The sequence below is a fragment of the Natator depressus genome, chromosome 7 (assembly GCF_965152275.1).
Source record: "Natator depressus isolate rNatDep1 chromosome 7, rNatDep2.hap1, whole genome shotgun sequence".
Classification (NCBI taxonomy): domain Eukaryota; kingdom Metazoa; phylum Chordata; order Testudines; family Cheloniidae; genus Natator; species Natator depressus.
In genome coordinates, this window is record NC_134240.1 from 83,789,710 (window position 1) to 83,815,408 (window position 25,699).

The 25,699-nt window shown below is 43.4% G+C and overlaps 1 protein-coding gene across 2 annotated transcripts in view; it reads right to left on the reverse strand.

Moving 5' to 3' along the window:
• The window catches only part of PALD1 (phosphatase domain containing paladin 1), a 191,705-nt gene extending 166,416 nt beyond the window's left edge, over positions 1–25,289 (reverse strand). Inside the window, exon 1 of one of the 2 annotated variants that reach the window (XM_074958941.1) lies at positions 25,126–25,289. In XM_074958941.1, the coding sequence (XP_074815042.1) occupies positions 25,126–25,139 (14 nt within the window). In that variant the 5' untranslated portion in view covers positions 25,140–25,289. Of the gene's footprint in view, positions 1–9,825; positions 10,190–25,125 lie in introns of those variants that run through there. The other variant, XM_074958943.1, reaches the window with a different exon arrangement.
• Between the last annotated feature and the right edge of the window lie 410 nt (positions 25,290–25,699).

Genomic DNA, 25,699 nt, shown 5'->3' on the forward strand with positions numbered 1-25,699 from the left:
GGCAAAAGGAGCAAATTTGATATACTTACCATCTTTAATGCTAGCACAGCCTGGGTCTACCCATTAATCCCTCTAGGGGTTATTATAAATCAAACCACCATTATGACCCCAATAGATATTCCAAAATGGGCTCTGAGAAGCCAAGTGGAATACGATTCATGGCTAGTAGGGCTAATGTAGACAAGGCCTACAAATAGGAGAGCCTCAATCCCCAAAAGTATCCCTAAAAGCATTCACCATTTAGGGATCAAACCAGGCTTTACCCTCACAGTAGCCTCATTTCAGTTACATCCTGGTGACTTGACCAGTAGACCTGCCCTCTTCACCCTTGACTCAATTCACTGTCTTGAAAAGGCAATTTACTCCATTTAAAAGAGAAGGCGTCTAGAAGATCCATGATGCTATCACAAGGAAGATACCCACACCAAAACAAAGAGAGAGAAAGAAAGAGAGGATTTCTTGTGTGTGATTTTTATATATATGAAAATCTCTCATCAGCAAACCTCCTGCCCTGTACCTCATGTTCTGCCTGTTAGTTTGGAGTTGCCACTGCAGAATTGAATCTGTTTAGAAAGGAACTCCTAGACATGCTGTTTTGTTTTGAAAGTAGGTATTCAAACTTGCACAATGAATACACTCAGAAAAACTGCTTCTCCTTCCCTCCTCTGACATCAATTTTGCAAGGATTCACATTTGCCAGACTAAAGCCACCATTCAAATAAGTTGCCGTAGTTATGATAAAGGGGATAAGAATGGGGACTGGATCTCCAAGACTGAGAACCAGAACCACATTAAACTTATGACACAACTGAAAGACTGCACAGATGTCCATGAGACATTTCCAGTCAACTAACCACAAAAACTCTTTCAAAAATTATACACCTATTCTATAGGGGAAGAAAAATCCCACAGTAGTTAATCAAGTCCATTCACTAGCCTGTGAAGGATTATTTCCCAAAGTATATTGCCAAATCCTGTGCCCAGCCTATTTTAAAATAATTCCAGCAACAGGGATTCCATGAGAATCCTAGTCCAGTGGTTGGGCCACAGGACGGAGAATCATCAATTCCTGAGTTCTATTATTGGATATGCCACTGACTAATTCTGTAGACTTGGGCACATCCCATAATGTCCCTGTTTCAGTTTTCCCAGTTATAAAAGGGGGATAATTGTTAACCTACTGTGACGGGTTGGATCACAGAAACCCCTTTGGGGCTGCCAACTGATGTGCCAAGACTACTTCTGCCCCTGCTTTCCCAGCCAGCTTGGGACTCCAGCACCCTGTCTTGCTGAGCCAGACACGCCAGTCTGCTCCAACAGACCCAGGGTCTGAACCACATGCCCCAAAGCTGCGGGCCTAACTGAAAGCAACTTAAGAAGTGTTCCTGTCTTTAACACTCAGATGCTCAACTCCCAATGGGGTCCAAACCCCAAATAAATCCATTTTGCCCTGTATAAAGCTTATCCAGGGTAAACTCATAAATTGTTCGCCCTCTATAACTCTGATAGAGAGATATACACAGCTGATTGCCACCCCCCTAGGTATTAATACATACTCTGGGTTAATTAATAAGTAAAAAGTGATTTTATTAAATACAGAAAGTAGGATTTAAGTGGTTCCAAGTAATAACAGACAGAACAAAGTGAATTACCAAGCAAAATAAAATAAAACATGCAAGTCTAAGTCTAGTACAGTAATAAAACTGAATACAGATAAAATCTCACCCTCAGAGATGTTTCAATAAGTTTCTTTCACAGACTGGATGCCTGCCTAGTCCGGGCACAATCCTTTCCCCTGGTACAGCCCTTGTTCCAGCTCAGGTGGTAGCTAGGGGATTTCTCATGATGGCCACGCCCTTTGTTCTGTTCCAGCCACTTATGTATCTTTTGCATAAGGCAGGAATACTTTGTCCCTCTCTGGGTTCCCACCCCTCCTTCTCAATGGAAAAACACCAGGTTAAAGATGGATTCCAGTTCAGTGAAAGACTTCATTATCCATTTCCCAGCACACAAGTATACAGGAAGACTTACCAGTAAAACAGAGCCATCTACAGTCAATTGTCCTGGTTAACGGGAGCCATCAAGATTCCAAACCACCATTAATGGCCCACACTTTGCATAATTACAATAGGCCCTCAGAGTTATATTTTATATTTCTAATTTCAGATACAAGAATGATACATTCATACAAATAGGATGAACACACTCAGTATATTATACATTTTGTAATGATACCTTACAAGAGACCTTTTGCATGAAGCATATCCCAGTTATATTATATTCACACTCATTAGCATATTTTTATAAAATCATATAGAGTGCAACGTCACACCTACCCTTCAAAGGACTGTTGTGAGGATTCATTAAATAATGTGTATAATGCACTTCCATGTTTGAACATTAAGAGCACTATATAAGTACTAAGTATTATTCTCTTGGGAGACTACTTCGCAGTTTAATCAAATTTCAGGAGCTTGATGTTAACAGACCAACTATGGTGGGGATGCCTATCGGTTACATCAATGCCAGTCGTAACTCCTATATTCTTCTTCCAGCACCAACTCACTGTGTGACCTGGGCAAGTCCCTTTACTCTAGACTCTTTCTGTGCCAGTTTACTCCTCCGTAACATAGTGTAATATTACTTCCCTATGTCAGAGGGATATTTTAAAAAATGAGCAAACCTCAAATATTTGAGATCTTCAAATGGGAGTCATATGCAAGTGCAAAGTATCATTGCCAGACCAGATCTTAACTTCATTCACTGATTTACACCAGCTATGGGTCTGGGCCATTGTCTCAACAGCTAAAACCTATACCAGGATTCTCTTTGGAACTAGATGTTAACTATTAAGTGTGGGTCGTGGGGGTCGGGTGGAAATAAAATAAATAAATAAGTAAATACATAAATGAAAAATCCTAAATCGTCTTCCTGCCGACATAATTTCAGAAAGTTGAAATCTATTTCCACTCCCCATAATGGGAATTCCAAGTTCCATTGGCCCTTCAGAATTTGTGGCCCAATAATATTTCCAATCCATGGGATCCCATCAGGGTTTTGGGAGAGCGAATCATGTAAAAAGCTGCATGTCCACCAGTTTAGCTATGCTGCCAAGGACTCCCTTTTGTCAGAGGGAATCCAAGACAGCAGTTGCTGGGGAGCACGTGCAGATTTTGCAAGCCACTGGTCAAAGCACCCACCACTCCCAATCATTACTTAGATGGCAACACTATAGGGTGTTGTGATAGGGTCTTCAGTGGCCAGGCAGCCTAGTGGCTAGATAGTTGGTTACAGTGGCAGTAGAGTGACCTGACTCATCCTTTTCCCTCAGGTCTTGGCTCAGGGTCCAGTGTCGCTCAACCCCTAAACAGGGGAGATGGAGCTTTCTCCCAGCCATAAGGGGGAGTTCAGGGCCTGTTTTCCTGGCCTGCTCCCTATGGAAGTTCTTTAGTTTGGGGCGTGGCCTGGCTTAGTCCAGTTGCCCCACAGTTGAGGCTTCTCTGTAGGTTCCCCTTGGCAGGGGAAGACTCATTTGCTTCCAGTGGCTGTGTTGGCAGGCCGGTTGCTGGTCTGTGCCTTCAGGCAGGCATACAGAGAGCTCCTGCCTCTTCACCAGTCAGCCCCTGACTGAGCCGGGCTCCCTTCTTTTCTCCCCCCTCCAGGCTTGGCATTGGCTGCAGGTAGAACGAGGCGGAGCTAACTGAGCCCAGAGGTTTTCTTTAATCCCTGCTCTGCCTGGCAGCCTTCTCTCCTGCTCCTTCACAGGTGTCCTCAAAGTGAAATGCATTTCCTCCAATAAAACGCTATTTAACTTCTTACAGCAATCATTAGTGAATGACAACAAATATCCCTACTCCTCCAAAAGCAACACTGCACTAGCTGGCAAGGGAAAGGAAAAGGGACTAGTTTCCTTTTGCGGATGAAGCAGACCGTTTTACAGAAGATCATGCCACAGTATGACCCTAGTTCTTCCCACATGGAGGCCAATAGCATAGGCCAAAATAAGAAGCTAGATGACAGGAACAACCCTCCATTAAATTGAGTGGGGTTTTTGACCTAGAGAAGAGGAAACACCCAAGCAAACCCAAGTGCTAAGTGCCAGCTAAGGCAACATGAAAAGCTTGTGTACATAATACTCAGCTCAGAGAGCACACTGCGTATGAGAAGATGCATATTTGGAAACTGAAAGCTATGATTTTGTTCTATTCATAGTTAACCACCACCTCCCCTCCTGATTAGAAAGTTCTGAAAGCAACAAGGTGGATCAGTTTACAAGCCACGCATGGTCTTTCCACATTGCTGCAGCGCACACAAGAGACAGTTGTTCTTAAACCGGGTTCTTACAAGCCACACCTTTTGCAAAACAAAAAAAATTTCTTTTCCTCCCTCCACATCTTTGAATTCAATATGGGGACAATGAAAACTGACTCTCTCTCTCTCTCTCTCTCAGCACTTTCATAACAAGTTGTTTTGGTGTATTCAAAACAGCGAAACTAGTTTGCATGAATGTCTCTGAGACTGAGGCCATTTCCACACTTCAAGCGCTGTAGCAGTGCCCTATCTATGCCATTGTAAGGTCGTAACATAGACGCAGACTACAGCAACGGAAGGGGTTTTTGAATCACTGTAGGAACTCCACCTCTCTGACCAACGGTAGCTAGGTCAATGGAAGCATTCTTCTGTCAACCTAGCTGCATCCCCACCAGGCGTTAGGTTTGCATACTATGATGATCGTGCGTGGATTTTTCATACCCAAGTGCCATAGCTATGTTGACTTACATTCTAAATGCAGACCAGGCCTGAATAGTCCAAGACCCCCAGACAACAGTCTCCTGGCTTCCAAGGAGGAAGGTTCCCCGCTACCACCTTACTCCCACCGCAGGCTACAGCCAGGGGCATTAAAAGGATACCCTCAACCTGAAAAAATCACAGTTTCATCCAAAACTTTGTACCGCTTATTTACCCATAAGATCTTTATAACTGAAAACAACATTATTTTCCTGGTGTTTCCCCCCTAATTTGTTTACTTTGTGCATTAGATAACATCTGGTGTACAGTTCACTGATTTGTTGGTGGCAGACTCATACACTACACTGGAAGGAGCTCCCTTGCACACCAAGCCACATGCTCTGCAAAAGGGTGTTCACCACCACCAACAGCAGCAGAGCTGAAACTGAAGAATCAGCAAGCAGGCATGTGTACAGAGAGAAAGGAAAGAGGTGGGGGGGGGAGAGGGTAGAGGATGTACAATGGAGAGGGGTACCCAGAAGAAACTTATGAGAACAGTTTGGGGGCAGAAAAAGCCTTCTGAACATTTTAATTCTTTAAATAAAAACAATAAAACCACACTCTATGGAAAATGTATTTATTTTTAAATAAATCAGTTCTCCCCCTGACCTCTTCTCCCTGTCCCTCACGACTGAGCTCACAGTATCCCTTTTAATACAGGATGCTCCATTCTGCCCTCCGAGGTGTTCACTTAATTCCATTTGATTTCAATGGGACTTGCATGCACGTATGAAAAAGCAGGATTTGATGCCAATGAAAATCACTTTAAGATTTCCATAGGAGATTTGCCTTTGTGAGGAATTTGGGATTGGTTAAATGAGGCATTCCACGTAAGAACCATTTGGGTACCTCAGTGCCTTATGTTCCTCACACATCAGGGGATGCGTAAGTCTAGTTGCAGTCAAAGTACCAGTTATGCTCCACTGAAATGCAGGTGTTCCACTGCATACAGGCTGCAACAGAAAACAGCTCCAGGATTCAACTTTTGGCACCTTATGGTGGTTTCCAGCTATAAAACAAAGCATGTACAACAGTACTGCAAACTGCACTCCTAATTGCATGCCAAGCCTTCTTTCTTCCCCCCCAGAAAGCCTTCTATGTGTCTGCTGTGTTATGCTTAATCTGTGATATGTTATGCAATAAGTTACCATATCCTTTCCACATACTTGAATTTAAGACTCCCTGCCATACACATGTACCTAGAGTTCTAGAAAAACTGATATAATATTCTATTGCATTGCTGAGAAATAGTATGTGATCGCACAACTAAAGACTAATGTGATGCATCTGTATTAATGGGCAGAGTTAAGGTTATGCATCAGTCTTGACCGGCATTTCCTGACTTGGGTGCAATTAACATTCTCTTCACACCAGAGGTATGGAACTGATGCTATATCTCAGTATCAAAACACTACATTTGGGTTATTTTATAAACTTTCTTTGACTAAGTTTAATGCCCAATTTTCTTGCCTTCCTCCCCACCCATTTTGATAGGAGGAAGTGGGAGTTGTGTCCTCTCTTTCTTCTTCCTCTATCTTTCTTCATTATTTAAGTAAGGGGAGATTCCAGCAGCTTCTCATTTCTGTGACAGGATGGGTGTACACAAAGCACTCCTGCACTGCTTCATGTGAGTCAGGCAGGAATGCTGGTTAAAGGGACACCATTGACTTAAACAGAACACTTCTGTCTGGAAATTTCTTAGCTACTGTTGTAACAAGTGCAAGTACAAAGGCAAGTGGAGAAAATGTTTGTCTCTGTTTCTCAGTGTTATTGTGTGCATTTGACAGTACTTTGCGTACAGCCATTTTCACCATTTCCCCTGTAAGGTGAGTTTCCTCTTTTCTTTGTGTGGGGTTTTCACACAGCAACAGGGGAGAGAAAAACTATTTTTAAAAACAGAAAAATATGATTCCAAAGCCACGAAAGTTGGCAGGGGTCTGCGGGGAAGACATAGGACCTGAAATTACCTATATCTCAGGTTTCTAAAACTAACAAGATTTCATATTGATAGTAAAAAGAAAAGGAGGACTTGTGGCACCTTAGAGACTAACCAATTTATGCTCAAATAAATTCGTTAGTCTCTAAGGTGCCACAAGTCCTCCTTTTCTTTTTGCGAATACAGACTAACACAGCTGTTACTCTGAAACCTGTCATATTGATAGTGTCCCTTTAAAGCACCAAACTGGTCTCAGGAGATCTGGGTGTGACTCTCGTCTCTGTAACAGGCATCCTGCACAACCCTGGGCAAATCATGGGGATAATGATACTCATATTTCTCTCTTTCTCTCTCTCTCTCACACACACCCACCCCACCATAAAGCTCTTCTATGGAGGAAAAACACTACCTAAGAGCTAGGTATTATTTAGGATCTGTTTTTCAGAGGGTCTGAGAACCAACAGTCCCCATTGGCTTTGATGGGGTTAAAAACCAAGCTATTTCTCTCTGTCTTCATTTACTCCTTTGCAAAATGAGCATTAATATTACTTCTGTCTAATAGGGATATTGTGAAGCTTAATTTACTAGAGCTGGAAAAATGCTCTAATATTAATAGATGGGAGGCATTAGAGAAGTGCAAACTATTACCAACAGCAGACCTACAGATAAAGAGAGCTGCATGCCAGGCTCTATCTATAGAGTCTAACAAGGGTCACAGGTTGATTCCCATTACTGTTAAGAACCTCTCTGGCACGAATCAAAGCCAGCATGATGAAATTAAACTGGAGACGGATAAATTTCAATGGCTGACTTTGTTTCTTCATCTTACAGTCACAGACATCTGTGGCAACTAACATCACAAAGTGGTCCATTCTTAACACAACCACCTGTACCATTAACCTCCTAAGGGCCTGGTTCTACTCTCAGAGATGTGGATGTGTTGCCTGTGTTATCACATACATTGTTGTGGGTTTTTTTGTTGTTTTTTTAAAAAACAGAAAAACTACTGTGCACATGTTGATTTTACAAGATGGGCAGCAATGAAGGTCTCTACATCACAAAGCCAAACTGGTTTCTTCATGTGCTCACTGAAATCAAGCAGATATAAGGCAGTGTCACTCTAAAGAAAGAGAAAGTCAAATGTATACACATGCAATATATTATTTTGATTTGATGCCCTTTTTTCGGTAACAGCAGCACTCATTTTTAGCCTATATGAGAGACTAGTCCCCTTCTCTCTCCAGCACATGGACTTTTTTTGCAGACAGATGGAGCTGAACATCATCCTCGAAAGCTAAAAATATTTTCTGTCAATTCTTGCTGTGTTGGATGAGGACAAAAAAAAACTGGTAGACTTGAGAGCACTGGAATGCAAGAGTATGTGCGTGTGTTATTGCCAGAAGTGTGTTAGAGCAAGTCATGTTTACAGTGGGCTTCTGCAAAGCATAGTTATGACCAGGGACGGTGTCATTAAATACCATGTAGATTTACAACAGTGTCTGATGTACAGGAGAGAGTTTCCTTTCGGGTACTGGCTGGGTTGTGTTTAATTTAGTATTTAAGAAATTAGCCTGAACAGACAATTGCATCACCAAGGCTAAAGCTCCTACAGTGCTGTCATGTTGTTTGTGACTTAAAAGCAACTTTATAAAGTATAAATTTTTACAGAACTGAAGCCTTGAGACCAGCACATGTATACTGTGCTCTGGGTGTGTCTCAGGCTGCGTGTCTGCAAACATGGGTGAATGTCTTTTCGCCAAATGTAGAGGTTAAGAAAAACCACATTTCGTATCCTGTAATGTAACTGTTATCACAAGACTACTTTAAAGTATCAACATAGAGTAACACGTTAAGGCCCTGATTTTTCAGAAGTGCTGAGCATCTACAGCTCCCACTGACTTTCAACTGCAGTTGTGGGTGCTTAACACTTCTGAAAAATCAAGCCCAAGACAAGCCCTTTGATTTAGGTATCTTAAATTCATGCTGTAAACAGAAAATAAAAAGCATCTATTTTCTAGCCACTCTGCACATGTGTCAGCTCTATTAACATTAATGGAAGTGACAGGTGCCTTAGGCACAAAGAACTTATACCAGGCTGAAGGACTTGAATTATGAGAATGCCAGGCCTCACCAACTGTACGGTACAAGGAATGAAACTGGGTATCTTGTGTTGTATATCTACCCCCAAGGGACAGTGCAGCCCACAGAAAGACCAGTGTATATAGTTAAAAACACAAGCTAAAACAACATCCATTTTAGATTGAAATGTTTACAAACTTTAAGAAGTAATCAAAGGTAAATGGAACACAGAATAATTAATAATTTACATTTACACAGCACTTTTCATCAACATATACAACTAGCTATGCAAGTGTACACGCACACACCCCTCTTTCTGTCAATTCTGGTTTTCTGCATCTCAGACAGACCTGTGACGATCTGAACTCCCTTTCCACTCCTCACCCCAAGGAGTAAAGTCTGCTGTCTCCACAGCAGTATTTTGTTTTTTTACATAGGCAGAAGCCCATTATAAACCTGATGGTCCCCAGTGCAGGCAAAGAAAGACATTAGAGCCTTATATTGTATTACGATTATATTAGGCCACCCTCTCAAAGAAGCACTAGTTACCTGGGTGCTTTCCTGCCCCTGCAAAAGAGAGGGGCAGAAATCTAAATATTTCCACCAACAGTAGGACAATAACTAAGATCTCAGAAGGACAAGACAGGAAAACGTCCTTGGGCTCATACATGAAGACAGAAGATATGGAAGCCCTGTGCTCGGCATAGCTCACCCATGCTGAGAAAGCAAGGAAGAAAATCACTCCAACATCAGAGACTATAGAAATAATACCACGGACAATGGAGAGGTAGGGGGAGAGAGAGAGTGGGAATTTTGTTGACAAAGACCAAACACAATAAGAAAGCCGAGTCCATCTGAAGTTGGCAAACAAGACCTAGTTAAGTCCCAACTAATCTCTATTGAAAGTAGCACAACAGCATCACAAAAAACACCACACACACAAAATTCTCAACGTGAGGTGGTAGGGGGTTCAAACTCATCCAAAAGGAGCAAAAACAACCTGCACGAAGCTGCTACAGTACCTGGATTCCAGCAGCTCCAGAGATCATTCAGTTTCCTCTTTGCAGTGCTGAAGGGGCGCAAAAAAACCAAAAAAACCCGTAAAGCTCAGAGCTGCAGAAAGCAGTTTCCCCGCACAGGTTTAAACAAATCCTCTCACTCTCCTTGTAACTTTTCAGAACAATCCATTGAGGGCTGCTATGGCGACAAAGCAGTTAAACCCATCCTTCTGGGCTGATTGAGGAGCCAGCAGGAGAAGCAAAATCTGTAATAGTTTGTTGTCAGTGATCAAACCCTACCCATTGCCAGCAAAAACAGCACCAGCCAAGCAACAGGCACTGGCTCATTCGCCCACTCTCTCACTCTGTGAGCAGAACAGCCTTGACTGTCTGTGTGCTGGAGGATGTGGGGGCGGACTTTAAAGAGGGCCAACTCCGTGGGCCTCTCTCTGCCAATCAAAGGCCTGGGACTCCTGGCAACAGCAGCACACAACCTAAGTGAGTGCACTACATGGGGACTGCTGCAGCAGGAGTAGCTCAATGCAGGCCATGCTGATAAAAGGCTCAAAAGCAGGAGGTCTTCTTCCCACCCTGACCCCTATCCCCACCTACTGGGCAAGACAGCACTGCACTTTACTGACAAGAACAGCTGTCAAGCGATTTTAGTCTCAGTTAACATTAAAGTGTAGAGTCTTTAATGTTTGATATTTAAGCTGTTTGATGTTACCTTCTTTTTATGCTGCCCATTTTAAGGGGCCCTCAGCTGCCCTTGGATTGGAAGGGGGAGAGAACAACGGTAGTAGGGGTGGGGAGCAACAGCTATTTGTCTCTTCATCTGGATCTCCCAAGTGCTTGGAATCTGTGAACTGCCCAGATCAGCAGTCCCAGGGTGAACAGAACAGGATCAGTGTGTCCAGCCTAAAACCAGACTCTAAATGGTAAAAAAGAGGGAAAGGGGAGGAAAGGGTCACACATTTTTTCATTCCTGCAATGTCAAAGGCACTACCTGGCAGCTGCACACCAGAGTTACAAACTGCAATTTCTTACCCATTTAAGCATAAAGAATGAGAGACAGTGATCAGAGCATGTGACATACACAAGCCAGGCACTGGTCTCTGTCCCACAGATAAATCTGTGTGAAAATGCTGTTCTGAGTGGGGAGCTACCCCACTGATTGTATTAGAAAAACAAAATTATTCCTTCCCTAAAGGCACACATGTGCCCAGCTTGACTTTCTCAGAATGTCTGATATAAGCTTATTGATGAGGTTAACAGTTAGAAGCTTTCAAAATGACCATTTTTTACTACCTTTTAGAGCATTTATTTAGGTCCTGCTGGATCAATTTGCTGAAGCTAGAAATGTCATGCTTATCACACATGGATAAAGTTTACGCCACACAGTGACTTCACTTCAGCCTCACTTGACCCACCCTCCACACTTGCTTTCCTTCCCTCCATGCCTCTCCCCCTTTAACATCTCACCTCCCTTCCTACCCATTTATCTACTCTTCCTCTAACAAATTGACACCTAAAAAATAAAAACAGATACATAAGTTTTTAAAAAGGCAAACATTCATGGAACTCTCATGCTGTTTGGAGACCACCACACTGTTCACTCTACTTGTATGTTATATTCCTTTCCCCCACCCCTTGCCATCTTGTCTATTTACACTGCTAGCTCCTCAGGGCAAGGACTGACTCTCATTCTATCTTTACATAGCGCCAAGCACAGTAGGCCCCTGATCTTGGTTGATCTCTAATCTCCTCCCATATAGGATCTGTGAATTTCTTTTTTTTTTTTTTTAAAGTATTTACATTTTTCACCCTAACTCCTTCCATTTATACCAGGGAACTTGACCACAAAGTCAATTTATTGCAACCAGGAAAGACATTTTATTACAATGAATTCAATGCAAAAAATGCATCTAACCGAGATTTACAGGGCCCAGGATAAATCAGGCCCCTCTTCCTCTGAATTATTCACTACAACCACATCTCTTCTTGCTGGATGTCTCACCTTCCCCTTGTTTCTACGCTTCCTTGTAGTTTTTAGTGTCCCCATCCAGCCAGACACCCACACACATTCATTTCAATTCAATAACACTTCACTGACATGACAAACTATACAAATAATGCCAAAGCATGAGCCATACAGAGTGCTCCACTCTCTCTCTCTCTCAAAGGGAGGAGCCATCTGTCCATGTCAAGGTTCCTTCCCCACTCTGAACTCTAGGGTACAGATGTGGGAACCTGCATGAAAAACCCCCTAAGCTTATTTTTACCAGCTTAGGTTAAAACTTCCCCAAGGTACAAACTATTTTACCTTTTGCCCTTGGACTTTATTGCTGCCACCACCAAGCGTCTAACAAATATATAACAGGGAAAGAGCCCGTTTGGAAACGTCTTTCCCACAATAATCCTCCCAAACCCTACACCCCCTTTCCTGGGGAAGGCTTGATAAAAATCCTCACCAATTTGCATCGGTGAACACAGACGCAAACCCTTGGATCTTAAGAACAATGAAAAAGCAATCAGGTTCTTAAAAGAAAAGAAAAAGTAAAAGAATCACCTCTGTAAAATCAGGATGGTAAATACCTTACAGGGTAATCAGATTCAAAACATAGAGAATCCCTCTAGGCAAAACCTTAAGTTACAAAAAGACACAAAAACAGGAATATATATTCCCTCCAGCACAGCTTATTTTATCAGCCATTTAAACAAAACAGAATCTAACGCATATCTAGCTAGATTACTTACTAAGTTCTAAGGTTCTAAGACTCCGTTCCTTTTCTGTTCCCGGCAAAAGCATCACACAGACAGAGAGAACCTTTGTTTCTCCCCCACTCCAGCTTTTGAAAGTATCTTGTCTCCTCATGGGTCATTTTGGTCAGGTGCCAGTGAGTTTATCCTAGCTTCTAAACCCTTTACAGGTGAAAGGGTTTTTCCTCTGGCCAGGAGGGATTTTAAAGGTGTTTACCCTTCCCTTTGTATTTATGACAGTCCAGAATAGGGCAATACCCCTAAAGACAAGCAGTCCCCCTACAGTCTCTTACTTTTTTCATTAAGTTTGCACATTGTAACTGTACTCAATGAGACTACATTAACAAAAAATAATTTGGGATCGAATTTAGAGCTCCATTTCCCACTAGTACTGTCCACTTCATGCCAATATGGAATCTGTGGTCAAACTCCATTTCTGAGTGGTGCTGTCTATGTTACTTAGGGCTGCAAATAGAGACGATTACTCACTAATTTGTACACCTTTACATGGTTCTCTGTTTTCCTTTCAACACCCTGGAAGTCTACTACACACACTCTTTATATCTCCAGTTTCTCAGATCAGCTACCCCAACAGTTGGTGACTGCAGGAAACCTACGTTCCAATACAATGTTAAGTCTTCTGCTCCCTGGTTTGGTTGGTGCGCAATACATTGCTTCTACAGAGTCAATACTGACAGTTGCTTTGTGAACAGCTTCTGCTCGCTGATCAAAAGATGGCACAGCGTGGGAAGGAGAATGCTCACCTGCTACAGTGGTGGTTGCCTAAAGGCAAAAACAGAGCCAGCGCTAGGCGTAAGCAGACTAAGGCTATATTGCTTAGGGCCCCAAGCAGCAAAAGCGGGCCCCCATTCGCTTTTTTTTTAATATGTGTTGTTTGTGGGTGGCCCCCCAATGGGCTAGCACCACCTGTGGGCAAAAATATTATAAGAGAAGCAGAGTGATGGTTCTCTCAAAATGAAAAAAGGTGGAAAGAACCTCAGGACTCTGTCTGGACTAGATTTAGTAGTACTGAAAGAATATTTCAATGGCTGAAGGCAATCACCACAAACATACACATCCCCTAGAATTCCTGAGCATACTGCATGGTGTCAGGGAACCTTCACACAGAGGAGCCAGGTAGCCATCTCTTCTCTCCCCATCATGGCCAATTACAATAATCTAGCTTCCCTGTTCTCCTTCCTCTAGGTTTCGCATTTAATGGAAAGGCAAACAGCAAGGCTGTCCCTATCTTGCACAGTAGGGGGAAGTCACATTCCTATGGAACCAGGTTTTTTCCCTGTACCCTACAAAGTCCTAGCACCATGTCACTTGTATCTTGCTGCAGCTTACTATCACCAATTATAGCTGATTCACACACATACAAAAATCTTTAAGTTTTGTCTGTTCTCATTTAGGGTTTTCTTCTTGCTTTTACTCCTGCCCCAGTGTGACCAGGGTCCCAGTGGGGGCCAGCCAAGGTCACTCAATTAGGATGAACTGCAAAGAATGGGGCAGATAATCCCCAAAACTGGTGGATATTTCAATACTTAGATTTACCAAGCCAGCATAAAACAGCTTCTTTATTACCTCATTGGTTGTCCAGAAGCCAACAACACAGTTCCTTTGAAGTAACCCAGCCTCAGGCCTCCATACAGATTCCCAAGTCAAATATGATGAAGATTTCTGAAAATCTGATTTTATCATATAAAAGAAAAGGTTCTACCAATCCCAAAGGATTGGGCACATTACCTCCCAGGTTAATGGATATTCCCAATCTTACCCAAATACACGCATGCAGCCAATTCTTATTAACTAAACTAAAATGTGTTAAAAAAACAAAAGAGAGAGAGTATGATTAAAAGATCAGTATACATACAGACATGAGTTCAATTGTTGAGGTTCAGATTCATAGCAGAGATAGCGAGCTTTGTAGTTGCAAAGAGTTTTTTAGAATGTAGTTCATAGGTTAAAGTCCAATGTCCAATATCATATTCAGGTTGTACCAGTTTAACTGGGATCTCATCTTGCAATTCAAACTTCCCCAGATGAAGCTTAAGCAGATCTGAGATTAAAAGGATCAGGACCCAAGGATCTTTTATACAATTTCAGGTCTTCTTTGACAAATTGGAGTCCTTCGGGGAACAATAGGCCCTTATTTCCTAAGCATCCATCATTATAATTATTCACACAGATTAATTATGGCAATTTATCCATCAGGCAATCTATCTCCGGTACTTAACGATATGAATTAACATAAGACAATCACCTATTCCTTCACCATTCACCGCTGATTTGCTATACATTTCAAAGAGAGATTAATACAGAGATATCCCATGTTTACACTTCATTTAAATGCTAGGATGTTCTTTTGAGCTTTGAATGATCAGAATACAGCACAGACAGGGACTGTTGATTACATTGTTGACCACTACGCATACATATGTAAATACACAAAAACACAAACATTATCTCCCCACATGTCTTTAAGGGTTGAATTTGAGTCATTTATTTTGCATGATGTTTAACGCTTTCTGGCCAAGCATCACACCCTGATTTGCAGTCAAAATAAAATGTTGGACAAGGAATGTAAGTTCTTTGTGGAAAAGATGATCTAGGCTTCTTATCTGTAAAGTGTCTAGCGCTAGAGCTATATAAATAATAACCATCATCATTTAGATGGAAAAATATTATTTCACTGATGGTAAAAACTGGTGAGCCACAGGCAGGAAGGGTCAGTGATGCAAAAGACGGCAAATAGGAATGAGCACTAACCAACAAGAACCTCAGCATGGCCAGGCAGAGTTGTTTCTTCTGAATAACAGCAAGTGAAGTATTCAACACACTCCACATCTCAGTCTATTCTTATGATCCTGACCTACGAAAGACAATATGATCTCATAGTTAGATCAGAAGACTTGGGACCTCTTGGTTTTTGTTTCTGACTCTGCCATTTATAGACAGTATGATTTTGAACAAGACACTTAACCTCGGTTAGACAGGTATACTGATATTTATCCACTGCACGCGACTGGTGACGAATGGATAAAAACGGATTTTTTAAAATCAAAATCAGTTTTGTATTTAAATTGGCTACTTTTTTATTTTAATTTTTAATTGCTTAAATAAATATGTATAAATATAGCATACCCTTTTGGTTAGCATAAGGAAGCACCAAATTTAGTGTAAGGCTACATTTGTTGCAAATCAACATGTTTTAACAGTTACCAATTAATGAGAATTAAACTTTCTTTTAGGTCCATAACTAAAAAGTACAAGCACAACTGAAGTCAATAATATAAATCAAGGTTTCCTGCTAGCTGATTTAAATCCTAATTAAAATCCCAACCCTGGCCTGTTGGGAGGCTGTTGTAGAGCACTTTGAGTTTTCCAGAGAAGAGGCACCACTGGAAATGGAAAGTACTATGAACATTCTTAAGGCTTTGGAAACAATCCAAGTAAGATCAGAGCTGGCAGAGCAGACAATGGCTTTGCATCCACTTTCCATCTCAGTTCCTCATCAGAAACCTCAAGCCAGGCAGCCAATTTTTGCCTGAGTACAGATTGATGAAAAGAGAAAATTCAACCAGAAAAAAAAAAAAGAAAAATCAGTCAGAGTCCTAACTCCTTTTTCCTCTCAACTCCAAGGAAGTAAAGGGGCGGGAGGGGGTCATTTCAGCTCATATCAGAGACACAAGGACTCCCATCTATTATCCTGCTTAGTTTTACTTGACCACACAGATTTAAATCCTCAGTCACAAAGACAAGAACTAGATACAGCTCCCTCTGAAGCCAATCACTGCTGCTCCTAAATCATCCAGAGTGGCTGCTGCCCACTGACATTTCCTGGGCAGCATTCTTAACCTGTGTCACAGAGCGTTAAAACCAATCCCAAGATCTTCTAGACTGATCTACACATGGTTAAATGCTGAGGTGCAACTGGAGCATTCTATCTGCATACGGCGCTAATTTAAAGTTCTCTCTCTCTCCTCCCTGCCTCAACCATGTCAGAGATTTTTAATTTTAGGAAATGGTATGGGTATTTTCAGAGCCTCCAAATTAAGAATATACTGAATATCCTCTGTGGATATTATGCCTCCTTTGAAGACACTGTCAGTTCACACTACAGCTGCCCAGCAGAAGCCAAATAAATATTTATAGAATACCACAGGCTAACGGAAAAGAAAAATAGTATTAACACATTAGATGTCAGTGGGAGTGAGGGAAAGGAATGTAAACGGAGCCCATATGCAATCCGAAAATGGTAAGGCTGGAAGACGGGGCTTGAAAGTTTGTTAATATGACGCATGTGCCAAGGCTACTAGATAATAGCCAGACTCCCTACCTTACAGGCTGCTCTAGGAATTGGTTTACTTTAGGCAGGGATGAAAACTCCTTGCTGGGCCATAAGAGCACATTGACCACAGCAACAGTTTCATTGTCATAGCAAAGCCAATAACAACTCCAGTCAAGCCAATTAGACCATGTGGTCTTGTTTAGAAGCAAAGAGATGGGAGCTAACAGAACTCAGGGTTCTAATCTGGATTCTCTGCCAGGCCTCTGATGTTCTGTATGACTGGAGGCAAATCATCTATAGCAGTGTTTTTCAAAGTTTGGGTCAGCATGTAAGGCACTGGGTTGCTTTGCTCAGCACCCAGGGACCCTAGCGGCTCTGATCAGCACCGCCGACCGGGACGTTAAAAGTCCCGTCGGCCGTGCTGCCCCGCTAAGGCAGTCTAGTGCCTACCTGTTCCAACTCTGCACTGCGCCCCGGAAGCGGCCAGCAGCGAGTCCGGCTTCTAGGCATGGGGGGCCATGGGGCTCCGTGCGCTGCCCCCACCCCGAGCACCCGCTCTGCACTCCCATTGGCCAGTTCCCGGCCAACAGAAGCTGGGGGGGTTGTGCCTGCAGGTGAGAGCCGTGTGGAGCCGCTTGAGCGCCTCTGCCTAGGGGCCGAACCCACTGCTGGCCGCTTCCAGGGTGCAGCATGGTCCTCAGTACCAGAACAGGCGAGAAGCCTGCCTCTAAAACCTTGGCTGTGCCACTGACTGGGAACTGCCGGAGGTAAGTCCGTGCCCCGACCCCATGCCCCAAACCCTGCCTCACCCTGAGCCCCCCACAAACCCAGAGCCCCTTCCTGCACCCCAAACCCTTCATCCCCGGTCCCACCCCAGAGCCTGCACCCGCAGCCCAGAGCCCTGACCCCCTCCTGCACCACAACCCTCTGCCCCAGCCCTGAGCCCCCTCCAAACCCTGAATCCCTCGTTCCCAGCCCCACCCCGCAGCCCTCACCCCCACACCCTATGCCCCAGTCCTGAGCCCCTCCCACACCCCAAACCCCTCATCTCCAGCTCTGCTGGGTCGCGGGCATTAACAATTTTCTTCAACTGGGTCCCCAGAAAAAAAGTTTGAAAACCACTGATCTGCAGTGCCCCAGTTAGAGAATGGACTAGAAAGCAAGACCCTCCCCTGCAAAACTAGGTGGTGCTTCTGAACTGAGCTTCCATGGGGAAATAAACAAGAAAAAATAGGAAAGAGATAAAAATCTTGAGCTTTCATTAAGTTCTCCACAGAGACTACACACCCACTGATAAGCCAAAACATTTACAATCCTCCTTTGAAAATTAAGTGATGGACAAGAATTAGACATATGGGCCAAATTCAGTGGTGATGTAAACAAAAGTGTACATTACATGTAAGGGCAACAAGGAAAACTACCAACAGGAAGGTGTAAGAATGTAACAGAGGTGGGAAAAAATATCACATTTTAATCTGCTGGTGGGAACCACAGAAGCATAACAACAAGGGCAGAATATGTTAGAAATGCAGTAGAATTTTTCAAGAACTTTCAAAGGAAAAAAGACATAGTATATAATAATATAAACATTAAATAGCTGCTGCATTGTATCCCAAATCTAATTGCTTTTCGGAGGGGAGGGGAAGGAAATTTCTATACAGTTTGTAAAACTCTTTGTGATCATATCTCTCTCTCACTCACACACACACACTCCTGTATTTATATTGTCTTATCAAGGATAACATAACATTAACAATAAGATAAAAAATGTAAACGTAAAAAAATGAGCAAAATCAAAATAAACCTAATGTGCCCCTCATTCATTTGTTACTTATGTCCTGGTAGCACCTAGAAGCCCCAGTCACAGACCAAGGACCCTATTGTGCTAGATGCTGTACAAAGAGAACAAAAAGTCCCTGCCCCAAAGAGTTTACAATCCAAGAAGAAACACTGGACATTTTAGCCTTTTAGCTTCAAGATCACTTTTCATCATTTCTTCTTTAAGAATCACGAGAAAGTGTTGAGTTGTCACTCCACCGGCTCCCCTCCCTCCAATTTACACCCATTTTTCAATTGTCTGAGCTAGTCAAACTAGATCATTGGTTTACTACACTACAGAAAACATCAATCCCTGGAGAAACTTTAGCAGTAGAAATGGTTGAGAAAGAAACGGGGGAAATTGCAATATTTCCCTTTTTCCTTCAAATTTAGAAAAAAATGACAAACTCGTTAGCTGGTTAAAAAATGGGCAGGAAGTAGAGAAAGAAAGGAATTTGCAAGAATGTCACCAACATTTTTCCTGTTTATTCTTTCCCAAAATTTTTGCTAACATTTCAGAATTTTTTCAACCATCCCCTTTTAGCGGAGGAGGGAGTGTGTTTTTGTCTTCCCTTTTTTCTCTCTGTTTTTTTTAAATTGGGTCTGTTGCCAGACTGTTTCTAAGCAACAGAGCTTTCCTCTCATAGATTTTGTGCCATGATACTATTTATGAAGCTAAAGTGCTGAAAAAATAGAAGAGCTTAACAAACTTTATATATGAAAACAAATCTTCATATTCAAATACTTGAAAATGGAAGAGAGAGGATATGTGAAGTTAAAGTTCTATAAAAAGGTTCGCAAAAAGAAAAGGAGTACTTGTGGCACCTTAGAGACTAACCAATTTATTTGAGCATGAGCTTTCGTGAGCTACAGCTCACTTCATCGGATGCATACTGTGGAAACTGTTTCCACAGTATGCATCCGATGAAGTGAGCTGTAGCTCACGAAAGCTCATGCTCAAATAAATTGGTTAGTCTCTAAGGTGCCACAAGTACTCCTTTTCTTTTTGCGAATACAGACTAACACGGCTGTTACTCTGAAACCTATAAAAAGGTTTTGTCAGCAAACCAAATGTGTGTTTTATCTGCTATTTAGCAACATCTATTTGGAATTTGATATTTCCCCCATCCTCTGAACCCCAGAGGTTTTATTATTATCATTCAATCCTCTAGGCAATGATTTTAAAACCAATCCATAAAAATCCATTATTGACAAGGCCTGGGCAGGGAGCCCTATCTATAACAAAAGCAATTGCAAATTATAGAGGGTGCAATCAAATCCAAAACTATTAAGAATGGGGAGACTTAAATATTAAACCTGCCTGGACTTAATCCATTTGAGCATGCTGATGTGCACACCACATTATTTTCTACATAATATAACTTCTAGTCTTTTTTACTGGAATGCGTGTTACTACCTTTTTTTTTTTTTTTAAATTTAAATAACAGTAGCACCGAAAGGCCAGCTTTGCTGATGCTCCTACTGCGGAAAACCGAATTGCAGAGTCTAATGGAGCATGCATGTGAGCGCTACGCCGGTGCACAGAGCACTGCATGGGCCTCAACAGAACAGTGAAACAGAGTGCCACCAAATGCACAGAGCAACAGAAAATAGAGAAATGTACACTTTTTCTCCAGGCCTGCTCTGTCCTCATTATCTATGGGGTTACCCATAACAAGAACTGGTAGGAACAATATTTTCAGATGGAAATGTGATTTTCATATTGATAATGTTCCTTTAAGGAACTTGAATGCTATACAAGATAACGTATAGATAATGCATAGAATTCTGCCAAGGGCATTGCCAAAACAACAAACTTCAGTGAAATTCATCCATGTGTATGATGTTATCTGAGGCAGCTATATAATGACTGGCCATCACCCATCCATGTTATTTCCATGGTTTATTATGAATACTGCAGTAGCCCCAGAAACTCTTTATCCTCAATACCATCCCTCAACAAGAAAGGAGAAAGTGAACAAGGAGACCAAATTTAGAGGAACAGAATGCAGAAAACATAGCTTATTGTACATCTTTTTAGCAGACTCATGCAGCAGCAAAAAGAAAAGGAGTACCTGTGGCACCTTAGAGACTAACAAATTTCTTTGAGCATAAGCTTTCGTGAGCTACAGCTCACTTCATCGGATGCATGCTGTAGCGCACGAAAGCTCATGCTCAAATAAATTTGTTAGTCTCTAAGGTGCCACAGGTACTCCTTTTCTTTTTGCAGATACAGACTAACATGGCTGCTACTCTGAAATGCAGCAGCAAGCAACCCCAAGGAAACTGAGCAGTAGTCAATAAATCAAGGATCATAATTCCCTGCAGCCAGCATGAGATGTACAATGAGTTGCTCTACGATGCTACAAGTGTGTGGATTTGAGTATTTCAGAAGCATGACTGACTGTAAGTTACCTGTAGACAACCCCAGTGCACTGCATGGCCATGCAGCAGATTTGGGTTCAATTCCCAATCTTCTACTCCCAAGGCCAGCTGGAACTGGAACAAACAACATTCCAAGCTTCTAGCAGCTGACGGAGCCATTCAACGATTCCTCTGGCTATTTGAACAACTGAATTAATACATTCCACAAGGCGTCTACACGAGTGGCAGGGGATGCAATATGAAAACTCAAGGGTGAGGTGTAAATAGGGTTGTCAGGGCCCTATCAAAAATGGAAAGGACTGTATCTCTTTCAAAATAATACATTTGGTCTCATTCCAAAAGGCTTCTCCTTCTCAGGGCAACATGCACCTGTTTCCTTAAACTGCTATTCATCATTTGACACAGGGCATGTCTACACTTACAGCAGCGCCGCTACAGCATGTGTGGCGAAGATGCTTTATGCCGACAGGAGAAGCTCTCACGTTGACATAGCGCTGTGCAAACTAGCGCTTATGCTGGCATAATTTATATCACTCAGAGCGGTGGAATATTCACACCCCTGAGCGACATAAGTTTTGCCGACATAAGTGGTAGTGTAGACATGGCCTTAGCATAAAGCTGTCATTTTCACAACAGGAAGAATGTGTAATTGCATCACATTCATTCAGGAACTTTCCAAAATATTCACCATTCCACGACAATGAGCAGTTACAGATTCATATGGCTGATGTAAATTCATTTGACTCCTGCTGTGATGTGAACATTGATTTTTTTCCACCAGGAGCAATAAAGATTGTTTTGTAGTTGGGAGTTTGCTTATTTGTGGTGGAATTTCTTTTAGGAAAAGGAGAGAAGCAAGATGTTCAAGGCTGAAGTTGCCATTCTCCTATTTAGCCCTCTGCAAAAGGGACAAGTATCTCTGTATGAAATTATGGCAGCTGATCCCATCAATTCTATTAGCCAGAATGTATAATGAAAACAGACCAGGCACAGCATTATGTCTACAGAGAAATCTAAGGCTTCCAGATTGTGGATTACATAGATTCCACAACCTCAGAACAACTCAGAAACCAACCACTTCATTAATAATGTTGAAGTTGTTATTGAAGCAGAGTGTATGATACTTCCAGACTTGCTTCAGTTACAAATTATAGAACACACTTGACAGTGTTTCTCAAAACTTTTTTGTTACACCACTTAAAACTTGTAGTTCATAAATTTAAAACATAATGCTTTAACTTGCAATTTTATTTTAAAATATTCTATTCAGGCCTTTGCCAGCAATAGTAGTTGTTTTTACACTATAATCTCTATGAATGTTGTTTGCCCTGTAGTGACCCCTGTTGGAAAGTTAAAGTAAGGCCATCCCCCATAAAGCACACTTCAGATATCTACATAGGTATTTCTCCTCAGAAAATGTATTGTACAATAATTCGGTAAGTACGCCAGTGGAAATGTTTTCAGGATGGAGGGGAACTTCATTAACAAAATCAGCAGTTTTTTAGATTGTGTCCTCTTAAATCAATATCATCAGAGTTTAGGGTTTGTTTTAAAACTGTGTAAGGAATATGTATAATTTTAACCACTAAATACAACTCTGTTCAAACACGTGCAGAATACAGAATCAAAGATTATGTCTGGTACTCTGCCTTTCTGGATGGTGGCACAAGTGCTTCTACTGGAGAAGGTAGGGGGGGATACACACTGATTTCAATGGAAGTTAAGAGCCCAATACCTTTGTGGATCTAGGCCTAAGAGGAGTTTGGGGTCTAGGAGGGTGCTCTGGGCTGGGACTGAGGGGTTTACAGTGCAGGAGGGGGATCGGGGCTGGGGCAGGGGTGCAAAAAGAGGTGCAGGTTCCGGCTGGGGGTGCAGGCTCTGGGGTGGGGCTGGGGATGTTTGGGGTACAGGAGAGTGTTCCAGTCTGGGATCAAGGGGTTTGGAGAGCAGGAGGGGGATCAGGGCTGCAGCAGGGAGGTGGGGAGAGTGGAGAGGCTCAGGGGTGCAGGCTTTGAGCAGCGCTTACCTCAAGCAGCTCCCGGAAGCAGTGGCATGTTCCTTCTCCGGCTCCTACATATAGGTGCGGCCAGGCGGCTCTGCACGCTGCCCCATCCGCAGACCCCACCCCTACAGCTCCCATTGAAGCACATAGGAACTGGAACGGGGGCCATGCCGCAGTTTCCAGGAGCCGCGTGGTGCGGCCCCTGACCCAGCGCCCCGTCTGGAGCGCCGGAGCAGCTCCCAACCCAGCACCCTGGCTAGAGCACCGGAGCGGGGCCGAGCCATGTGGTGCGGCCCCCGACCCAGCACCGTGGATGGAGCGCCAGAGCAGGGCAAGCCCCAGACCCCACTCCCCAGCACGAGCTCGCGGGCTGGCTTAAAACAGCTCGCAGGCAGGATCCAGCCCGTGGGCCATAGTTTGCCCACCCCTGTCATAAACACTCTGCCACACATCACTGACATCCCTTACATCATTGATAATTGAGTGGCCAACAACTGAAGGGGCACAAAAATTGAACTACCCTGCTGGTCAAAGGTATATCCGGTAGAGCGATGGGGACGAAGAATACACAATGGGGACTGGTATAGGGGTAACTCTTTCAGGAGGATCCTGAATGCAAAATGTTGTGCCCCTGCTTGTATCTCCAAATACAACACAAATGCCAAACCCACTAACCACATTCATTTCCCTCTGCTGCAGAAGTTTCAAAATAGGTCTGGGTGGTTTGATTTTATCAGGTTTCAGAGTAGCAGCCGTGTTAGTCTGTATCCGCAAAAAGAACAGGAGTACTTGTGGCACCTTAGAGACTAACCAATTTATTGGAGCATAAGCTTTCGTGGGCTACAGACCACTTAATCGGATGCATAGAATGGAACATAGAGTGCCAGCAATGACCCTCTGCCATGTACATTGGCCAAACCGGACAGTCTCTACGCAAAAGAATAAATGGACACAAATCTGACATCAGGAATCATAACATTCAAAAACTGGTAGGAGAACACTTCAACCTCTCTGGCCACTCAGTAAAAGATTTAAGGGTGGCAATTTTGCAACAGAAAAGCTTCAAAAACAGACTCCAAGGAGAAATTACTGAGCCTGAAATAATATGCAAACTAGATACCATTAACTTGGGTTTGAATAGAGACTGGGAGTGGCTGGGTCATTACACATATTGAATCTATTTCCCCATGTTAAGTATCCTCACACCTTCTTGTCAACTGTCTAAATGGACCATCTTTATTATCACTACAAAAGTTTTTTTCTCCTGCTGATAATAGCTCATCTTAACTAATTAGCCTCTCACAGTTTGTATGGTAACTTCCAACTTATGTGTGTGTGTGTGTGTATATATATATAAAATGTTCCATTCTATGCATCTGATGAAGTGGGCTGTAGCCCACAAAAGCTTATGCTCTAATAAATTTGTTCGTCTCTAAGATGCCACAGGTACTCCTGTTCTTTTTGATTTTATCAGCCATTCCAAAGAGAGGCTTGGAATATTTTTCCTAATATATTTAGCGAAACGGGTATTATTACATGTGAAAGGAGCAAGACTGACACGTATATAACTTGGGGAAGAAGATGATCACCCAGCTAGGGCGCTACCGAGTTTTGATGGGGCAAGAAAGAGGACAATCAACCCAGTGTCTGACCAGAGGGATGTGGTGTTGCAGGAGGGGGAAGAGAGCATACCAGAGACTGCCCGATAGGAGGAGCACACACAGGAACCTTCCTCAAACCTGGTTTTTTGCTGGAGGAAAGTTTGCAGCGTGGAATGTCCTGCCCACGAGACAGCTCCCCCTTCCCACCCAGCCTCCCGCAAATGCCCCATGCCGCTCAGCCTTGCCTCCCCACAGGGGCGGCGAGAGAAACCCCCAAGCGGCCGCAGAGCCAGGGAAGAAAGAGGCACTGGCCCCGGTGCAGCAGCTAGAACAACCACGCTCCTCTCCGGGGCTCTGGGAAGCTTGTGCATCTAACCCAAGGCAGCTGCGGCTCCCCTCCGGCCCTCGGTGCGCTGTGAAGCGGCAGCAGGAAGGGGCTTCCCGGAAATGCGTGGGGTACTCACCGGGCCGCCAGCATCCCCCGCACTCACCGGGCCGGGGGCAGAGCGCACCGGCCGGGCACGCTGCAGCAGCCTTTGGCTCCGGCCCATCAACTTTCTGTCTTTCTTTCTTTCCAGGCACACACCCGGCGTGCGGGGAGCCGGCGGTGCTCTCACCGCCTCGGAGGGACCCCGCCGCCTGCCTCCCTGGGGGAGCCGAGCTCTGCAAGGCGGGTGCCGCACCGCAGGGAGACAACCCCTGGCGCCGGCCGCCTCCTGAGCATGCGCCGTCTCCCCGCCACAGCTGCAACAGCTGTGCTCCAGCAGCGGGGCAGAGAGCGCTGCCCAGCCCCTCCTTCCGAGTCTCCCCTCACCTTCTTCACCTCCCCCCCACGCCCCCTTTGCTTCCTTCCTTCCTTCCTTCCTTACAGCGGAAATAAGTGAACCGACCCGATCCGCTGTTATTTCACCCAACATTAAAGTGCTTTTAAAAGAAAGAGAAACAACACCACCAAAAAGCACCACAAAGCTCTTTTCTATGGAAACGTTTCCATGTGTGATGGCATGATCCCCTTGTTAGTATTCTCCCTGATAATCA